The following is a 21,407-nucleotide window of genomic DNA, read 5'->3' as shown; positions in this document are numbered from 1 at the left end:
CATTTTGTGGTACATCGTCAAACAACCGAGGAAGAGCCTGCTCCAGAAAGATCAGATAATTCGCGGCATTCAACCTGGGTGGTAAAAGGCATGGTCCGATTAAGCAGTCACCGATCAAATCCACCTCATTTTAAAGCGTTGTTGTGCCAACTGATTCCACTAAACGCAGGGGTTTTGTTGAGCTCACATATGCTGATTGTGGTGGAATATGATTGCACTTCTGAATGTAGCCTCTTCAATGAGCAACACATAAGCTGAGAAATTCACATGCACTTTCTTGCAAAAACCATTATGCGAAAAGTACGCATTCAGGGTGGTCACTGGGGAGCAGCAACTGAACCTTTTGGAGACGAAAGACGTAGAAGTACTCGATGTTCGAAGCACGCTCGACACTAGTACGAGGAATTCGTAACTGAGACACAATAACACAGTCGATCGTGGCCTGCCCTTACTTGTCCAGGCCACTTTTTAATGGCCAGAACTTTCACAAATTTTGATGCGGACGTATAAGCAAACTGTAGCGTGGTTGCTGTCTCGAACGCGTTCTCAATATATGCGTGCAGTAGCTCGACCATTATACTCAGCTATTCCATATCTACAACCACTCCGTTCATATATGCTCTTCGCATACTGCTTAACGTTCAAAAGAGCCAATCTTCACTTTCCTTTTCAGCACTAGACAGTACAGCACCACTTGGCAGAGTACGATGACGTTTCCGGACATTGGTAATTATGCAATTCTTAATCACGATGATGTGTCCTAAATCCTCCAGAAGTCTGTATATATATATATATATATATATATATATATATATATATATATATATATATATATATATATATATATATATATATATATATATATATATATATATATATATATATATATATATATATATATATATATATATATATATATATATATATATATATATTCTCATAAATAATAAATATATAAGTAATTCTCATAAATTATCAAAATAACAGAAAATTTGAAAGATTATTAAGGCAAGCTAAAAGATTCTTTTCGTATAAATTTTCTTCATAGAAAGTTAAGTATAAAAAAACAGATTCATTGATAAACAACTTGAAAGCTTTTTTTTAATTTTAAACTTAAAAATATGAGTAAATAAATTTTTAATAGTTCATTTTAAAATAAAATGTATTTTTAAAAAATAATGGAAAAATTTTAAATCACTAAAAAAATTCATAAATGTACGCTCCCCCCCCCCCGTTCAAAAAAAATGCAAATAGAATAAGAGAATAATCCTAACAAAGTAAATATTTTTAATAATAATCAGAATAAATGTATTTATCATGAATTTTTAATTTAATTTACAATTGAAATAATTAATATTTCCAGCATGTAAGTATTATTTACTACGCTATTTCTACATGAATTTTCTTCTTTTTTACTCCCTGAAAAAGCAAGAAAAAATATTAAACATGAAATTTTTTCTTTGTGACATACTTTAAATGACAAAATACCAATTTTGAATTTTTCCCGATTTTTTCAATTTACGAACTTTGATTAAAATTTTTTAGTTTTGTTTTTTATACTAAAATATAATCTTATAGTATGAAATCTCTATAAATACATATTAGAGAGACATTATAATAATATTATATTTATGTAAAAATCGTTTTATCTGAATAAACGGCTCAGATTTATCTGAGTATGTCAGAAAGAGTATGTCACATTTAAAGTATGTCACAAAGAAAAAATTTCATGTTCACGAATTTTTCTCACCTTTTTAGGGTGTAAGGAAGAAGAAAATTCATGTAGAAATAGCGTGCCTCCCAAAAAATTTTTTATTATTTTTTTGCCGCCTAACTGGCGTTTATTTGTAGAACTGATACCGTTTTATAACCGTTGTTTTGAACAGCCGACTCAAATTTTGAGTCTGCGACTATTAATGTTTAACTCCGTAGCCTTTTAATTTTGAACTCAATCCAGAAGGCAAGGGGACTCATGGTACAAGTATTGGGTGAAATTTGCCTTCGTGGAGGACTTTTTTTATGGAACTTTCCCGTTTTGCGTTACATGGAGAGAAAAACCCCGAAAGCTTTCCACGGTTAGCATGACGGCAAGGGGACTCTAACCCATTATCAGTCTACCACTGAGGATACTCCAAGATGCGTCTACCACTGATCCGTCTTCCACTATGGAAGAGCCTTAGCTCCTGGTTTATCCTGCCCTAATACAGTCTAATTGCCATTGCTCGGTATATTCTGCATTTAGCTAAAAGTTCAGTTCCACTAATCAGTACATCATAAACTTATTTTTTTTAAAGGTTAAGTGCCACTGCCCGGTATACATTTGTCCACTATACTCTACACAAAGGTTATTTTAAAGCTAAGTGTGCCCGGTGCACATTTCTCCGGTATACCCAAATCTGATTTTTTCTTTAAGGTTAAGTGTCATTGCGTCTAGTTGAGGCTATGAGTTGCCTTTATAATCCCGAACTCGCTCGCTGCGATTTGGATATTTTTTACGGCCCTTTAATGAAACTGTACCTCGTATACTTATAGCGTTTTTTGCTTTACAGGAATATTTCATTATGTTGCATTATTTTTTATTTATGTTGCATTATTTTATAACAAATTTTATGGTAATTGAAATTTAAAAAAGAAGTTCAATAAATTCAGTTAAGAAGTAGTACATTATGAATAATATTAAATAATAGTAATTTTGAAATACTTCACTAAATCATGCGTGTTGTTGATTCATTTGTACACCTTCTTTGCATCGCTCTGAAAAATAAATATTCTTGCCCTTCTTAATTGCTCAATTTAAATAACTTTTTCAGAATTAAATTATCTTGCAAAAAATATTCCCAAAATTGTCTTGTTGATGCTGTACCAAATGCTAAGTTAAGGATACAGTTAATATGTATAACAAGTGAGATTTTTATAAATAACAGAGCACATTTTATCACTAAACATATTGAATCTAACAATTCTACCACTTTAGATGATTTTTCATATGATGTCACCAGAACTAAATAAACAGCAAGAAATTCCTTAGGTTATGATACAATTTAAACTTGTTCAGTTATTAATTCTACAACGGAGAGTTTGTACTGTTTAGAGAGAGTTCTGTTTAGGGCTGGACTGGAATGACATTCATTCCTCTCCCATTCTGGTTTCGGATTTTCTGAATATCAACGGATTCATTGATCTGCTCTGACCCCGTCAGACCAGATGGGAATTAGCAACAACGACAACAACAACAACGGAGAGTTTAAATTTTTTTAAAAACCAAAACCACGTTTTATATTTCCCTGTAAAGGACTCACTACGTTTCTTCACACTGACTCGGCTTGAATCAGTTCACTCCAAATCAGTACTGAAAATGTCACCTGATTTTAATCTATCTCGTTGTACTGATTTTTATTACTGCTTTTGTCAACCTGATTTCTTCTGACCAAAGCTAGCGGGGCTTATCCCTTGCATTTTCCCTCTTGATTTGATTTTGACTATTTTTGATATATAAAATTATGTTGTATCGGTAGGCTGGTTGGAGCCACTTTTGCAGCAAGTATATGACAATTGGACTACAATAGCCTGCCCAGTAATCGATGTGATTAAAGATGATACATTTCAGTACATGTTCCGAGAATCAACAGAATTTGCAATTGGTGGTTTCACTTGGGACTTACAATTTGATTGGCGTCTCATTCCACGCAGAGAATTGGAGCGTAGGAAGCATCATTGGAATCCAGTGAGGTACGTTAATTATTAAGTATCCTATAACATTTTATACGGTTGTAGAAAGTATACTTCCTATCGACTTCATTAATTTTTAAATGACGACGGGAGGTCATTTTCCCATCTATGATTTGGGCAACCGTCTGCTTATAACTTTAGAAAATACGAAAAAAAAAATTAATTGAAGAGCTTTGTTTACATAAATATGCATAATAGAAAAGGTTAACATGCGTTCATAAAGAAGGGCAAATACCGGGGAGCTATTTTCTCTTATGCGTTAGGTATTCATTTAATTGCACATTTCTCATCGAGTTTACTTTTAGTTACAATCATTAAATGGAAAACCGATCGGCCTGTGTAGGAGGCAGGGAGCTGTCTTTGCATCAGAAAGGTCCTGTGTTCGAATCCCGGGCAAGGCATGGATGTTTCTTTCTCTCTCTATGTGCGTTCTACGTCCGTTCTCCTTTGTGTGTGTGAATGTGACTCGCCCTATAAACGGGATTGTGGTTGCGTGAATGTAAGGCAAAAGTCGAATTCTAGGCCATAGATGGCGCCACTGAAAAACAAGAAAAAGTACCCCCTCTGCCTAAATAGTCATATGAAAAAAAAATTAAATTAAAAAATTCAGTTATTTATAATTCTACAAAGGGTAAAATTAATCTTTAAGCTTTGAAGTATAAATTGAAGACGCAATACCCAAAGAGAACTCTTCGAAACATTTCGATCTTGTAAATTGTAAAGGTCTTTTAAGACCGATCTAAATATATTTACATTTCAAAGAATGTGGAAACAGATATATAAACTGTTTCTGCACAAATTGATTTATTTTATTAATCAAAAAGTGAAAAATCCCATGAAACAGTATACGTTCTTTCATCGCTTTATTTTTTAAAACTTTCTTTATGGAAAAAATTATCACTTAATACTTAAAATAATTTTTTGCTTGTCATTTTGAGATTTTAATGTTTATTATTTGAGTTATTTACCATAATTAAAAAAGATGTAGCTAAACCAAGAGCTTTGATACTTAAATTTAAGATACTTAAAAGAATGTTACTGAATGAAATGCGCAATGAACAAATAACACCATATATTTAACCCTATTTAATTACTAAATATTTCTTGAATAGTGATAAATTTGCTCAACACTTGAATTTTAGAAGGAAATTTGATTTCTGGATCATTCCTTACTAGATCGATATCAATGTTTGATGCCGGAAACTTAGCTATTCTACTATTACAGAAAGTTTAATATTGAACTTCACCGTTTGTTTTAGTTTCGCTCACAAAAAGAATCCCACAAAATATTTCAAATTAATATTATGTAAAAACACTAAAAATGCACGTTTTGGAAAATTAAAAAGAAAAAAAAACTCACTGTGGAAAGCAATCGATTTCAAGAAGTTCCAAAATTATCGTCTGCCTATTTAAAATTGATCTTGTTGATCTGTTTTTTTATTAATGAATCTTAGCATGATTCTATATGATTCTTACGACTCCTTATTCCTTTGATTTATCTTAGTGATTATGGTGGTGAAATTAATCTAATAAAAGAGCGCGCGGAGATGAAAAATCTAGAATAACACCAATTTATCTAGTTCACCAGCGTGTTCTTAACTTTTCAATATAAGTAACTTATAACGATATAATCTGTTTTAAAATGCAGTTAAGATTTTATCTCATTACTGATCAACACAGAAATAGGTTCAATGTTTTAATTCAATAGAAGAAGAACAAAGTGTTTCAAAAAAGTAATCAAAAGAGGAAAAAGAGGGTTACCTTAAACTCTTTTCTGGAATAAGGAAAAGCTTCACATATTTCGTCATATTTCACCAGATGCGTTTGGTTCTCAGCTTTCACTCCTAAAATTAGCCGAATTTAGTGATAAGAAGCTTAATTTTCAAAATCACTGGAAAATGATATAAACTGGCTGTAGCAACCATAGTAGTGCTTTGAGTTAAGCTTCGCCGCGAGTATTCTCGAATTGTGTGCAGACAAGAAAGAGCCCAAAGCAACAATCATTTGATGCACCAATCAAAACGATGAGAAGTGAGCATGAATTAGCGAATAAACTGTACCTTTTTAAGTTTTGAATGCTGGAATACAACGAATTCTTTGTTGCTACAGTACCAATATTTTTTTACGTCACGTTTCGCTTTTTTTTCCCAGACAAGAGACACAAAAGTACGGTGAATTGCTGATAGACAGATTAAGCTCTTTAAATCTAAAAATATAACATTATTTTTCAGATTGTTTTCAAAATTTTCTAATAGAAATAATGTTTTATCAAGAAATCTCACTTCTTATAAGAAAAACTAGCAATTTACCCTGCATATAATGACATAAACAATTTGATAAAATTTAGAAGTACAGCTAAAGTAATTATTGAACTAAACGGTTTTTAAACAATATCTTTGCGTATAATAAATACAAACTGTAGAAATAAGGAAACCGAAGTATAGGTCGTATCCAATCCTTAAATCGAGGGACTTGGGGAAATATAGTGATAATCCAAATTGTTTTCCAAAATTGTCATTTTTATATCAATTTGTTTCATAGTATATTTCCAGATAATATTTTACAAGTTTTTAAATCTTCACTAAATAAATAAACAATACACATAAATATTATTTTCAAGGAAAGCGCATTGTTTTTCATCAAAAATTTGATAGACAATTTCCCACTTCTTTCTAACGTTTCTAATTTATATAACTTGTACCGCAACTACGAAACATCATTTTGAGATAAAGACAAAAAAAAAAAAAAAATACTTCAAGCATCGGTCATGCCTTGACATTTGTCAAGCCGTGAAGACGTAAATTGAACTTTAAACTTAAACTTTTAATTTATAGAACTAAAACTTTAAAAAAAATAGAAATAAAGAAAAAAGAAATCGTTTTAGGTGACATTTAAGAGACTAAACTGCTGAGCTGAATTTAAGTATTTTGCTCCTCAGATACAAACTGTTTAATTTTTTAGAAGGATATATTTAAAATAAATTAAAAGAAAATCTCGACGTTCATAATACCCATTCAAATCTTTCCTCATTTATTTTGTTCTTCTAACCTTTTATTCCAATTTTATTTCTCTCAATAAATTAATCATTCATTTTTTAATTTACAATGTTTTTCATTTATCTAAATCCTTTTTTCATCCTTATCAATTTTATTTCATTATTAGATTTATCTAGATTCGTTTGTTTTATAACTTTTTTTATATACTCGGACGTTTTCCATTAATGTAATACCCGTTTCGCATTAATTTCCTGCTTTTTTCTTTTTCTTTCACGCATTTCTTACTATTCCCCCCCCCCATTTTTAATTTAATTTTTCAACTTTTCGCTTTTATCTTTTCTCATTGTGGTCTGTATGACTAAAAATAAAGTCAATATGTGTCTGGATTTACTACTTATTTAAATATTCTTTAGATTTGAATGAAATGTGGATTGAATGCTAAATATTTGCTATTAAGAATATAATTGCCGTTGCCAAATTGCAGTTTCTATAAAATGCAAAGAAATTGATATTTTCAAATATATGGGAAAATTAAAACTGGAAATTAAAATATATATATATATGCTTTCATTTGAATACAATTTTAATTGTGTAGTGGCTTACAAGAGGTGGTGAAATCGTAATTTCTAATCAGTGTTTATGTGAAGGAAGAATCTACATTTTGATAGTCACAAATTTGACTACGGTAAAGAAATGCTAAATAAAAATATTGCATTAAAAGGTTATAATAAAAAGGTTGTATCTAAGATTATAAGTAGGATTAAGGTTTAAGACCCACGCTGACGAAATAGAAAAGGCTATTCAGGGCATGAAATCTGAAATTCTGAAACATTTCTGTTAATTATCACTTAAAATTTTTTCAGTTTACAATAAATGTGTTTATTTTTATATGCAAGACATCAAACTTGATTGCGAGATATATATATATATATATATATATATATATATATATATATATATGGGTCATTCTCACGAAAACTGTCATTTTTCAGTTCATAAAATCCCGAAAAAGTAAAGTGAATAAGAAGCTTTGAAACTCTTTATATTAATAGAAATATGTAATGGCATTATAAAGAAAGTATATATCCTATAACTTATACTTAATATTTAAATTAATAATTTTTTATATAATTAATTAATTTATAATAATTAATAATTAATTAATTAATTTATAATAATTAATAATTAATTAATTAAATTATAATAATTAATAATTAATTAATTAATTTAATAAATTAATTTATTAATTTTTCAATTTATTTTTCAAATTAATTTTACTATTTAAAAAGGGAGGGACTGATACTAATAGTGAGGGAATGATATTTTATTTTAATACATGTTTTTATCTAAGTTACATCTACCTGAAGTTTGAAAATGATAACATACTAAGTATATCTAATATTTATTATAATTTAGTCTTATATATTTAATAGTTTTTACAGGTTTGGGAAATAAAATTGGCTGGCACGATTGAACAAAAAAAAAATTTAATAATATACTCATCTTGAATCATTCCCTCACTTCAGTGTCATTCCCTCACTTTATACAGTGAGGGAATGACGAATTCAATAAAATTTGAAAATAACAGTCACACACACACACACACACACACACACACACACACACACACACACACACACACACACACACACACACACACACACACACACACACACACACACACACACACACACACACACACACACACACACACACACACACACACACACACGCACACGCACACGCACACGCACACACACACACACACACGCACACGCACACGCACACGCACACGCACGCACGCACGCACACGCACGCACGCACACACACACACACGCACGCAAATATTTTCTCCGTGTTTGCAATGAAGGATAATAGTGCATCATTGTATTCGCATGTTGCTGGAACATATCCATGATGTCGTAACTGCCAACGCTGAAAAATTCTACTCGTGCAGCAATCACATTGTCACACCGTTTGATTGATAATATGATTGCCACACATTATAATGAAAGCACATCACACTAATCTAATGTTGCATGGCAACAATTAGAGGGCAAAGTGTTCCAACACCAACTTGGCATCAATTTAGAAAAATTATCAGAATTACTAAATCATTAACTCAACTAAAAAAATAAAATTTTATTTTTTCTACGCATCAACCTGTACCATTAAAATTGGACTAACCTGTACTGTAAAATTAAAATTGGACGATACGATATAAACACGATTCTTAAAAGTGACACGCAATATTTTATTTATTATTTTTTCATGTAGACCCATGACAAAATTGTTGTTTCTTAAAATTATTTTATTTTACACTTTTTCTTCGTAGGATTAATTAAGTATTTGGGTCTGATATTTTCTTCAGAAATACGTATTAAAAACACTACTCGTGGTTATAAATAACACATGGTTTCAAATAACTTTATAAATGCTAATTCAGTGAAGTAGCACAGATCAACATATGATTACATTGATCAGCATACAATTGGTGTCTGAACTTGTTAAAAATAAATGAGCATCAAAGCACATGTGATAAAACTATAACCATAATCGTTAACAATTTCATTTATAACAATAGCTAATATTAAACTACAGCAAAAAAAAGTATTTTTCAAACATTTCTCCCAAACGGAATTGTTTAAGTTTTTAAAAAAAATTTTTGACTCGATGACTAAAATTGCTCCTCGTAGTCAATCTCCTAATTCCAGAACCTGTTCCTCAACGGTTCTGGATTCATAAGATATTCAAAATAGCGCTCCGAGACAAGCCAGACAAAATACTGAATAAACATAAAAGAAAAAATGAAAATTTACAATTATTGAACTTCAAAGGAGAAATTCAAAGTCATTTTTACCATTTAATAAATTGTTGGGTAGCTCTAAAAGAAAAATGATGCTTTAAAGTCAGTTTTGTTTATCATTTATAGGTCAGCCACCATGGCTGGAGGACTTTTCTCTATCAATAAAGAGTTTTTTGAATTACTTGGAATGTATGATGATGGATTTGATATTTATGGAGCAGAAAATTTAGAGCTTTCCTTCAAAGTAAATAATACTTTTTCGTTTCTGTTTCTCACAAAGACTTAAGCCTTAGTTATATTCAAGTTGATAAATTAACAGTTTTAAAGTTACACTATACATATATATATATATATATATATATATATATATATATATATATATATATATATATATATATATATATATATATATATATATATATATATATATATATATATATATATATATATATATATATATATATATATATATATATATATATATATATATATATATATATATATATATATATATATATATGAACATGGTATGGTATGTTTTACCAATATGATTTTAAATAAAAAATCTTGAAAAATTGTCAATGGATGGCAGTTCCAGTCCTACCTCTCTGCCAAACTTTCAGAACAATGAGTCATTTTGTTGCTCTATTCTGGCAATTTCTTTGAATCAGCAGGTGTTGTATATACTTTTATCACTGGCTTCTTCAAGTGAAAACATAGTATAAATCAACTAATAAGCAGTATAAATCAACTAACATAGTATAAATCAACATAGTATAAATCAACATAGTATAAATTAACTAATTGCAGACCATTATATGAACTTAATAAAATATTTCTTCACTTTATGATATTTTTTTAAAAAATATCATAAAGTGAAGAAATATTTTATTAAAAAATCTCAAAAATTCTATTAGAGAAGGAAAAGACTATTCAAACACATGGACTTCTTTACTGGGAGAAATTTATGACATTTTTTGAAAAATAAAGAAATAAAAAAATTTGTTCACATGTGCCCCCTTCTCCCCTACATATCACTGATTTCCTCTCCAAATGTGCCATTCAAGTCATATCCAAATTTCACTGACCTCCGTCAATGAAATTTGTAGGTCAAAATAGAATAACTTCTATATTGGCAGAAATGTAATAACTTCTAGTAATAAATCTGTATTACAATATGTATCGAATGTCTGATAGTTTAACCGTTTTGCAAAGCAACATGTTTCAAATGTATCATAGTTTAACAATTTTGTAAAGCAATCTATATCAAATGTAAGATACTCTAACCATTATGTATTTATATACGTATCGAATGCATGATAAATTCATAAAACGTTGCAATTGCGATCATTAGCGACAACAATAAATGTGCTAATATGGCGTATAATATCTGAAACGATAATTATTAAATATGATATTATCTAACTCTTAAAATGTTAATGAGTTTTTATAAAAAAATATCTCAATTAAATTATGTTTCCTTACGATGTAATGCGATATTAAAATCCCAGCATTATTCAACACAACCGGATATTATTTAAATTGTAGGCTTGGATGTGTGGAGGATCGATAGAAATAATCCCTTGCTCTCATGTTGGTCATGTGTTTCGAACAAGAATGCCTTATTCTATGGTTAATGGGGAAAAAGCATTTCGCCAAAATTGTCTCCGATTGGCTGAAGTTTGGATGGATGAGTACAAGCAATTTTTCTATCGAAGATTAAGGATTAACTTAGTAAGTTTTTACATCGCGTAGCTGCATTATTTTTTGAGGGTAGCTTCTATGTTATGCTTTTCTTTTCTTTCTCTTTAACCTTGCATGCTTGTTAAGATGCCTAAAAAGAAGAAGGTTTAGGCAAAATCGTTTTTAAAGGATTATTTTCTTAATAGTTCCGAAAAATAAAATAATTAACAATCTCTCCAAAATTACCTTTCATGATCAGAATGAAAAGATGGTACAATTGTTAGATGTTATTAAAAAACAGGATTATCTAAAAGGTAAGTAATTTTGAAAAAAAATTGTTTTCCTTTTGATAGTTTGGAAAAAAAATTCAGTATTTTAAAATTTATATTGTACTTTTGGTTTTCCTGAACTCCCTGTTTTTCTCTACTTAAAGTTTCAAATAACTGAGGCAACTTAAACGAAATTTACGAGGGAACTTCTCAAGTACAAAATTCCTCCACATTTACAGTACTAATAGTAATGAAATAATTCCCTGGAGTGTGTTTTTACCACAGTTTCTGTTACTTTTGCAAGAAAGTTTAAGGTACATATTGCGGTTTAATCCTTATTTATGATATGTGCTTAAACCATTTTACATTTGAGATACAAGTTTATAAATAGTGAAACTCCTTGATTTTGTCGAACGTATTTTTATGTTAGTTCACTGTGAAGAATTTTTGTGAATCTTAATACCAAGAATTAGCGTTTGTTTTACACCACTTTAGACTTGACTTCAAAATGATGTAGAACCAAAGACAATTCCTAGCGTAGTAAAATACCAAGAGTGTGCTTTACACATTTTAGTGTACCAATGTTATTATTCTGTAACACAATAGTTTCAGCTTTTCTGCGATTTTGACGGGGAAGGAGAAATCCAGGAGTTTTCGTTCGAAACTCAAACTCAAATTCTATGTTACTTCGTAAGACCTGTATACCTTTCAATTCAAAAATTTTTCGACTATTATAAAAAAAAGTAATAAAAAAGTAATTAACTATTAAAAATAATTTTTTTTTGCATGGAATTAACTTTGAATAAACGAATAATTATGTGCAAAATATTTTCAATTCGCTAAAACTTTTCTCGAGACATACGCAAACAGTAAAACTAGAGCCTTTGAATTAGACAGGCTGACTTATCATCTATTTTTGGAGCAAAGAGCTAACATAAGCACAATACTAACATAACGTTAACTTGCGAACTTGTTTGCTCCAATATTGCTTGATAGGTCAGCTCTGATAGTATAGGAGCCTTAAGTAAAACTAACATTAAGAGATTCAAACTTTTAAAAGCTCTCGTGACCATTCTATTGGAAGAATATTTTCCAGATGGCGGATATTACCCATATTTTGAGGGTGAAAAAATTTAAATCCGTCCTGAAGAAGGCATGTTTATTTCCCAAATTGTTTCCAGATAGTTTTACTCAAATTGCGACTACCCTCTATATTTCGGGGGTCAGAAATCTGAATTCGTCGAAAAAAACAAAGTCTGTTTAATCAGAGAAAGTACATTTTTGTATCTGATTCCGTAATTATAAATATTGTCTGCACTAACTAGTTAGCATATTCGAGGTCACCTCCGTGAACCATTAAGTTTGAGTCCTTGTATGTGAAAAATCATTGGATCAAAAGTTAGGGTGATGCGTTTTCATTTCTGCGCACTACAATTGCTTAAGCTATAATTAACTGTGACTAAAGTATGCAGATATAAAAAATTCAAAAACATTTTATTTGTTTCGTGACAAATGAATAATTTGATGATGTGGATGAAATAATGTGGAGTGAGAAGTGCAAGGAAATAATGACAGGTAAAATTAGGCCGAAGTTAAATAATTGATTTCTATTCCAATACAAAATCCCTTGCTATAGTTCTAGACTAATGCAAGAATATTTTTCCAAACACATAGTGTTTGTTTTAAAGAGAATATGAGATTCATAGGACTGGTCTTGAGTTCCATAATCTGAAAGCAAGAACTCGTTAAAATTACCGAGTGAGAAGAAATTAAGTTTATTGACTCAAGTACGGTATAGGAATAAAATTATTCTAGAAAATGCAAAGGTCTAGAAAAACTAGTACCCGAGCAAGTGAAAATAAATTTTATACGCCTTATGAAAAGTATAATATTAAGGTATAAAAAGAATTAAAAGTATAAAATTTTATAAGAGCCATGTCATAAAAAGAACTAGAAGGAGTACAAAGTATTAAAAATAAATTGGTGTTTTTGAGAATATGGGATTTATTCAAGAAATTTACACGTTACTCTAAGGTTTTATCTGTAAAACACTTTTCGCTTTTTTTGCAATAGAGTTCAAGGGCTGACTCTTAAAGTGTATTTAATTATCTTTTTTCTTTCTTTCTTTCTTTCAACTTCTAATAGACGTATAAAAGTTTTGTCTAATATTAAAAAGAGTTACTCTTGCAAAAAATACATAAATAAATATCTAAATAAAAATGTATAATATTTAATACTTACTAATTTTTGCTTATAATACTTCGTTCTTTTTTATTTACAGGTAACTGTTGCGAAATCTGTAAGTATTTTCATTTTATTTCATAATGTTTTTTGAATATGAATTTTCAATTAATGACATCTTGTACCAATCACAAACAATTTTACTAATGCCTTAACACTTCTCTTTTAACATCGATTGTCTAAAAAAAATCTCTCATAACTTTTCGATGATGATTAAGTTTAGTTTTGAGTAGAAATAATAATACCATAGCGCAATTAGTAAAAATTATTGAATTATAACTGCAGTACATTTATTTCGATTATTTTTATTTTTATTTTAATTTTTCCAAAAAATTTAAAAAAAATTATGTCTATCTTTTAGAAGGATATTTAAAATTTTTTGTTCTTATATTTAACGACAAGAAGGCTTTCTATGAGTTAGAAAGATGTATCAGTCAATGTCAAGATGACAAATTATGTGTCCCAAAGTAACCTCAAAACACACACTCCATTTTTCGGAAATGCTTACTAGGTATTTATGAAACTGAAATTAAAAACATACTTTTCTCAGAAAAAAATATACTGTTTTTAAATTTCACAATCTATATTATCAAAGTATGGGTAGTAAGCTCAATTTGGAAGATATGAGAGAGGAAGAACTGGTAACTAAGGAAAAAAAAATGATATACGCCGGATTTAACCAATTATTTAGTAAATTTCACAGTTCATATAGTCAATGGTTTATCAGAAATTCTGGATTTAAAAATTATAATTCTTATTACCACACACTTAGTAAAAAATATAAAACTAAAAAGTAAATTTAAGAGATTAAATGGTTTCAATGCCACGCTCTAATGCACCATGAAAAAATTCCCAAATTTTATAGCACATATTGTAAAACTATATTTTCTTATTAATTTTAAATTCGAACCAAAGCGCATTGATAGAAATTACCCAGCTTTTTTCGGCGTTTCCATAGAACCTCAAATTTTATCTTATTCTGGTAGTTTTGAATATATTTTTTTCTTACCGTATCAGTTTACTCAGAAAAGGGGGTAAAAATTTAAGCACCTAAATACTAATTTCTCTTTTAGAGTGTTTCGCCTTTTTCCAACATTTTTTTAGGTAAACTGGGAACCTTTTACATTTAATTATCCAAAGACAATTTCGAATGAAAATAATTTTTAATTATAATTTATTATTAATATTTTTTTAATGATCGCTGAAAATTATTTGAATAATTTTGAATAATTATTCAATTGTATATTGAAAATTATTTGAATAATTTGAATAATTTTTAGAGACAAAATAGGAAATTTGAAACTAATCGGTATAGAAGTACTTGAGAAATGAAAAATTAAATTAAAAGGTCTGGTTTCTTAGGACAAGCGCCTTATCTGGGCGTCGGCGCGACGCCAACGTCACGCTGACGCCAACAAAATACTGGTTTGTTAGCTCAAGGCCTGGTTTCTTAGAACTAGCGCCTTATCTGGGCGTCAGCGGAAAGTTGACGTAGATCTGACGCCAAAAAAATACTTTTTTGTTAGCTCAGCGTGAGCAGTCGGTCTAACGCAGACATTATCTCTCATTGCGCATGCGTTAATAACGTAAACAGATATTTATTTTGAATTTGCATTGATTTTGTTATTGTCGACCAGTGTTTTAGAGAGCAAATAATGACTTTGTCCAAGAAAAAACACATTATAGCTGAGCTAAATGAAGAGTGCTATGTTTAATGAAGAAGCTATGTTTAATGTCAAAATCAAAATCTTGGCTGATTTCAATGCGCTGTTGGATGTTGTCCGCCATTGCTTCTGTGGTTAACGTCACGTTGTAATCCAACTGCAGTTGAGTTGGACGGCAATTGTAGTTCAAGATGAGCGTTCGATGACGTATACTATCAAACTCACAAATGGACCAATCAGAGGTTAACGCTGATTTCCAGCTGACGGCGTCCTGTCCTAAGAAACCAAGCCTTTAGAACTAGCGCCTTATATGGGCGTCAGCGGAAAGTTGACGTAGAGCTAACGCCAAAAAAATTTTTTTTTGTTAGCTCAGCGTGAGCAGTTCGTCCAACGCAGACATTATCTCTCATTGCGCATGCGTTGATAACGTAAACAAATATTTATTTTGAATTTATATTGATTTTGTTATTGTCGACCAGTGTTTTAGAGAGCAAATAATGACTTTGTCCAAGAAGAAATACATTATAGCTGAGCTAAATGAAGAGTGCTATGCTTAATGAAGAAGCTATGTTTAATATCAAAATCAAAATCTTGGCTGATTTCAATGTGCTGTTGGATGTTGTCCGCCATTGCTTCTGTGGTTAACGTAACGTTGTAATCCAACTGCAGTTGAGTTGGACGGCAATTGTAGTTCAAGATGAGCGTTCGATGACGTATACTATCAAGCTCACAAATGGACCAATCAAAGGTTAGCGCTGATTTCCAGCTGACGGCGTGTTGTCCTAAGAAACCAGGCCTTAACGACTTTTTTAACTCAACGTCTATTCGTCCGCTGCCGAGCAAATTTTTTTTTTGTCATTTTAAATTGCCTTGTTTAAAATAATATAGAAATATGCAAATCTTACAACTCATATTTTTCTTCGATAATTATTAAATAAAGTTATAAATAAATATTATTTTATTATTGAAAAGTATAAGAAATTGGCAATTATTTCACTTTTTTGCTTAAAATTATGTTTAGATTATTGTATAAAAATGTTTTTGATTCGCTGAAAAAGTTCCCTACACAGAGATTTTTTCATAAGACTACAGTACCGTATAGGAATGACATTTCTGCCCAAAAAAGGACTCAATTTTGGTTACTGAAGCCGAAATATATGGTTCATTGCTATTTTTTCGGTTCAAATGGTACGGTTTATCAAAATTCAAATTTTCCAAATAGTTTTTATTACCACATATTTTGAAAATAATGCAGAAATGAAAAGTAAATTTAACCAAATAAATGGTAGTTTGAGGAATGTTCTAAGATATCATGATTTAATCAACTTTTACCACATTTACCAAAGTTTATCACCTATATTATAAAACCATATTTTATTGTTAATTTTGCGAAAATCATTATTACAGCACTTCAGTAAAAATTATCGTGCTTTTTGGAATTCTATAGATCCAGAAACATGCTAAATTCTGGTAGTTTTGACAATGCTTTTATCTCAGTATAGATATTGCGAAATACTCAAAAAGACTCAAAGAGCTCTACTGAGAAAACCATATTTCGGCTACTCTTCATATTTTGTTTCTTATCGATCGAAAAAAGAAAAGGCTTGTTTATTTAGAGATTTAAGTTAGATTTTGAACTTAATTAATAGTTAAAACTAATTGTTTAAGGTAACTATTGTTAAGGTAAGGTATATATAAGGTAAATTCATTAAATCATTAACTTTGAAAATTAAGACGTTGATTACTAGGACAGAGGTTATTTAGCGTGATATCTCTTATTTATTTTTTTTTACTTCACATTGAAATTTAAATATATTGAAATTGTATTGATAATTTTCCGATCAGTTAAATTCTGTAATAAAGTTATTAAAAATTTCAAATCAGTAGTTTGGTTGAATAAAAAAGAAACTTTACTTTGGGTATCTTAGGAGGCATTGAAACCACCAAACAAAGGAAATATTTGTGGAATTATTTTGTCATTTGAAATTATTTGTTATGAAACTATTTTTGAAAATTAATTTTATGAGGCATCACGGATTAGGCAACTTTTGTGAACTTCAAATAATAATTAAAACTAGTTTAAGTAATTAAGTTAACTAAAAGTAATTTTTTATTTTATATGTTAAATGAGTGGTTGTTTCCTTCTAATTTCTTTCGGTATTATATAATTTTATAGGATTTTGGAGACATTTCTCATAGAATAGAGATGAGAAAAAACCTGAATTGTAAATCATTTGAGTGGTATTTGGAGAATGTTTTACCAGAGCAGTACATTCCTGATGATGCAGCTGCTGAAGGCCAAGTATAATTATTTTAAATTGTTTAAAATGACATCTTTTTACTGTACAAAATATTTCTTTAAATGAAAATTACTATCTGATTTAAAATTGCATTAAGCAATTAAACCTATCCTTAAGTAATTGTAAAAGAAGACATTTCTATTGACAAAAATTATTATTTGATTTGAAACTGAATTAATTAATAAAAATAATATACTACTACTAAACATTTTTATTAAAAAAAGCATTTCCTTTAATTAAAACTATTATCTAATTTGAAACAGCTTTAACTTATTAAGTATCGGTGATCACATTCTTAATACAAACGGTAATTACTGTTAGAATTTTCTCTGGAAAAATGGTTAAATATCATGTAATTGTTATTTTACTATATTCAAACAAAACAGTCAAATAATCGTATATAAGATGGTATTCAAACTGTTAACTATAAGAAAAATTGTTTAGTAACTGCTTTCACCTAATACGGTTAAACAACTAGAATTTTATTACTCCAACTATGCCCATCTAATGAAGCCTTTTAAGTTCCTTGCAGCTGGGTACATATTATTATAGCTGTGAGGGATAATCGGCCTATCTCATGACTACCGGGACAGAAGTTCGAAACCCAGCATTGACACTACAATATTTCTTCAATTCACTTGAAAGTAATTTTGCCAAACAGACATGAAAAGTTTCCACTGTCCTGTATTCCCCATTTTCGTGACCCTGGACTGTTTGATTTCAATGCGCCTATTCGTGTATAGATGGCAGCATCATAAAGCTGCTTCAGAAAAAAGTCAGCCACAACCTAATTCCAATGCCAACTACCAAATGAAATTGGCATAGTTCCAACATCCAGTTAAAATTAATTTTTACGGTTTTGAAACCATGCTAGTTGTTTTACGGTCTTCTAACCATGCTAGTTGTAAATGGCTTCAAGGCAGTAATGGTAAAAAATGTTCTTTATCGTAAATTTTACTGTTAATTGCATGACCAGATTGATACCAGTTATTTTGCCTTATTTTCGAATGGAAATTCTAACACTGCATTTCTTTAGCATGTTATTAAAAAGTAAGAAAATACCAAGTAACAAAAGAGATCATATTTCTGTAAAATGTAACATATAAGTTACTTTTCCTCGATGATTTCTTATACCGTTATTTTATATTCAAATATTTGTGTTTGTGAACCTGAAGTAGAAATTTCTGTTATTCGTGTTTTTTTTAAAAATTAACATTTTTGTTTTGAAACTTCTGTCACCCCAAAATAATGAAAGTTTAGATTTAATAAGTTTTAATTGGACTCAAACTTTTTTAGAAAACATGATGCATCAGTGACATATTTTTATCAGAAAAATTTTTTCAAATCTGAAATGAAAATGTTTTTTGTTGTAAAAATTGCTGCAAACCACAACAGTAAGGTTTACATACAGTGTTAGAATTTTAATTCTAAAATGACAGTGAAATAAATGGTAATAGTTTCTTCATCGAAATAACCATGAAATTTATGGTAAAGAACATTTTTAAACTTTGCGATTTTGGAACCTTTTACAACTAGTATGGTTAAAAACTATGAAGACAAAACTATGCTGATTTTTAACCATTTACAACTAGCATGTTTTCCAAACCTTAAAAAAAATAACTAGACTTTGGAGTTAGTTAATGGGCATTGGAGTTAGGTTTTGGTTGAGTTGTGTTTCATGAAACGCACCATGGAATCTGGTTTTATTAGTTTATCTCGTCATTTCACACAACATGAAAGATGCTAGATATTTTTGCGTTAAGCAGGTTTATGATGCATAAACTCTTCATGTGTTGAAGGGAATTGAGGAAACAGTGTAGTGTCAACGGGAGCACACGAACCTTCATTCCGACGGTCATGACGTTAACAATTTGCCCCTCTCAGTAAATAAAGTTAAAGTATAATGATAACAAAAATAATAATAACAGATGGCAATATAATTCCTTGATTAAGTTATTTTTCGTATTTTTAAATAAAAGCATTAATGCATGATTTTTCATAATTTTAAATTATTCGCTATCAGCAATAAAATTTCCAACTTGAAATAAAAAATGTTTTTCTTGATACAAATTGCTGTAAACTCCACCATTAAAATGTGCATAGTACGACAAGTGTTTCAATTCTATTGGTGGCTACGTTGAAAAATAGCCTAAACATTGCTATACTTGTTGCCAATAAATATGTTCCTGAAAGTGGGAGTTCTTTTTTTTAAAAAAAAATCGGGAAACTTACTTTCTGGATGCGCCTCTTATATATATATAAAAAGCAGTTCCAATTTGTAGCAGAAATTAAACATATTCTCATTGAGACTTGGCATAATATTGATGCTATTGTCCCCCAGGGATAGCTGAACCCTATGCAACCATTATACATTCAAGCCATATTAAAAAAATGAAGGTTATTTTGGTTGTAATCGGAAGTGGCTTTATTTCGATGGCACATTTTTTAAAAATTGTTCGATGTTTTTTCTCCTGTTCAGGTGAAGCAGGAAGTATTTTACTCTTTGTAAATATGCGTTTAGCTATATACTTTCTTAATATATACAGGGTGTCTCAGTTAAGCGTTTCAGAACTTCTAACAGGGGTAGGGGGCATCCTGACGACTCGAAATCATATAGCAATGTGGGGTCGGAAATGCTTTCCTGAAGCGGTGACGTACACAGAAGCACCATAAAGAAAAGAGACCGTAAGTGAAAAATCGCTATAATAATACATTGAAAAAATTATATGGCCTTCTCGGTCACCCGACCTATCATGTCTTGATTTCTGGAGTCGTATGAAAACATTGGTTTATGAAACCCCTGTTGATAATGCTGGTTGCAAGAATCGCAGTAAATGCCTGCGAGATATGCCTAGAGTATTGCAGAATGTTCGAATGTCCATGCCCCGGAGATGTGAAGTGTACATTGTAGCCGGTGACAGAAGCTTCGAACACTTACTTTGGCCCATGTACCATATAATTTTTTCAATGCATTATTATAGCGATTTTTCACTTATGGTCTCTTTTCTTTATGGTGCTTCTGTGTACGTCACAGCTTCAGGAAAGCATTTCTGACCCCACATTGCTATATGATTTCGAGTCGTCAGGATGCCCGCTACCCCTCTTAGAAGTTCTGAAACGCTTAACTGAGACACCCTGTATGTTTGGTTCTGATCAGTTTTCTTTGTGAGCAGTTACAGAATAAAATCAATGCAGCTTTAAAGGGGGACACTGTGTGAGTAATATGTAATAACTGAAAGTTTGCTCATAATGCTTTGCAATAGTGTGTATTTGTCTGGCATAAGTCACAGTACTCATAGCAAGTAATGGAATGAAATTTACATTTTTAAAATCTTTTGCAGATAAGAAATTTCGGGGGTGATAGAAACAATTGCTTAGAAGGACCAGCTAAAGCAGACGATCTAAACCAACCAGTAAAGATGTCCAAATGCAATCTAAAAAACGATCACCAGGTAATGAGACATACTGGTAAATAAAATTATCAATTTCTTAATGATTCACCAATACTTAAACTCATGAACACAATTAAGAAATTTAAACTTAAATGCACACAGTTAAAAAAAATTTTTAGTCAAAGATAATTCCATGCAAAAAATAAATTGTAATAAATATTTATTAGTTTTTGTTATTTTATTAAAAAATTGGAGAAAAAAACTTTGAAATGCAAGGTATGAAATACAAAATTTGAGCAAAATCGGTCGAATACTTTCTGAGAAATC

The 21,407-nt window shown here is 30.1% G+C and overlaps 1 protein-coding gene across 1 annotated transcript in view; it reads left to right on the top strand.

Moving 5' to 3' along the window:
* The window catches only part of LOC107448188 (putative polypeptide N-acetylgalactosaminyltransferase 9), a 69,024-nt gene that overhangs the window by 34,253 nt on the left and 13,364 nt on the right, over window positions 1-21,407 (top strand). The window contains exons 5-10 of the mRNA XM_087167684.1: window positions 3,516-3,729; window positions 9,658-9,775; window positions 11,080-11,265; window positions 13,765-13,782; window positions 17,565-17,690; window positions 21,030-21,140. Coding sequence (XP_087023810.1) covers window positions 3,516-3,729; window positions 9,658-9,775; window positions 11,080-11,265; window positions 13,765-13,782; window positions 17,565-17,690; window positions 21,030-21,140 — 773 coding nt within the window. The remainder of the gene's footprint in view (window positions 1-3,515; window positions 3,730-9,657; window positions 9,776-11,079; window positions 11,266-13,764; window positions 13,783-17,564; window positions 17,691-21,029; window positions 21,141-21,407) is intronic.

Source organism: Parasteatoda tepidariorum, chromosome 7 (genome assembly GCF_982258835.1).
Source record: "Parasteatoda tepidariorum strain Cologne lab strain chromosome 7, Ptep-v5.0, whole genome shotgun sequence".
In the NCBI taxonomy this organism is placed as follows: Eukaryota; Metazoa; Arthropoda; class Arachnida; order Araneae; family Theridiidae; genus Parasteatoda; species Parasteatoda tepidariorum.
The sequence above is the reverse complement of the archived record's forward strand: the minus strand, read 5'-3'. Positions and strand labels throughout refer to the sequence as shown.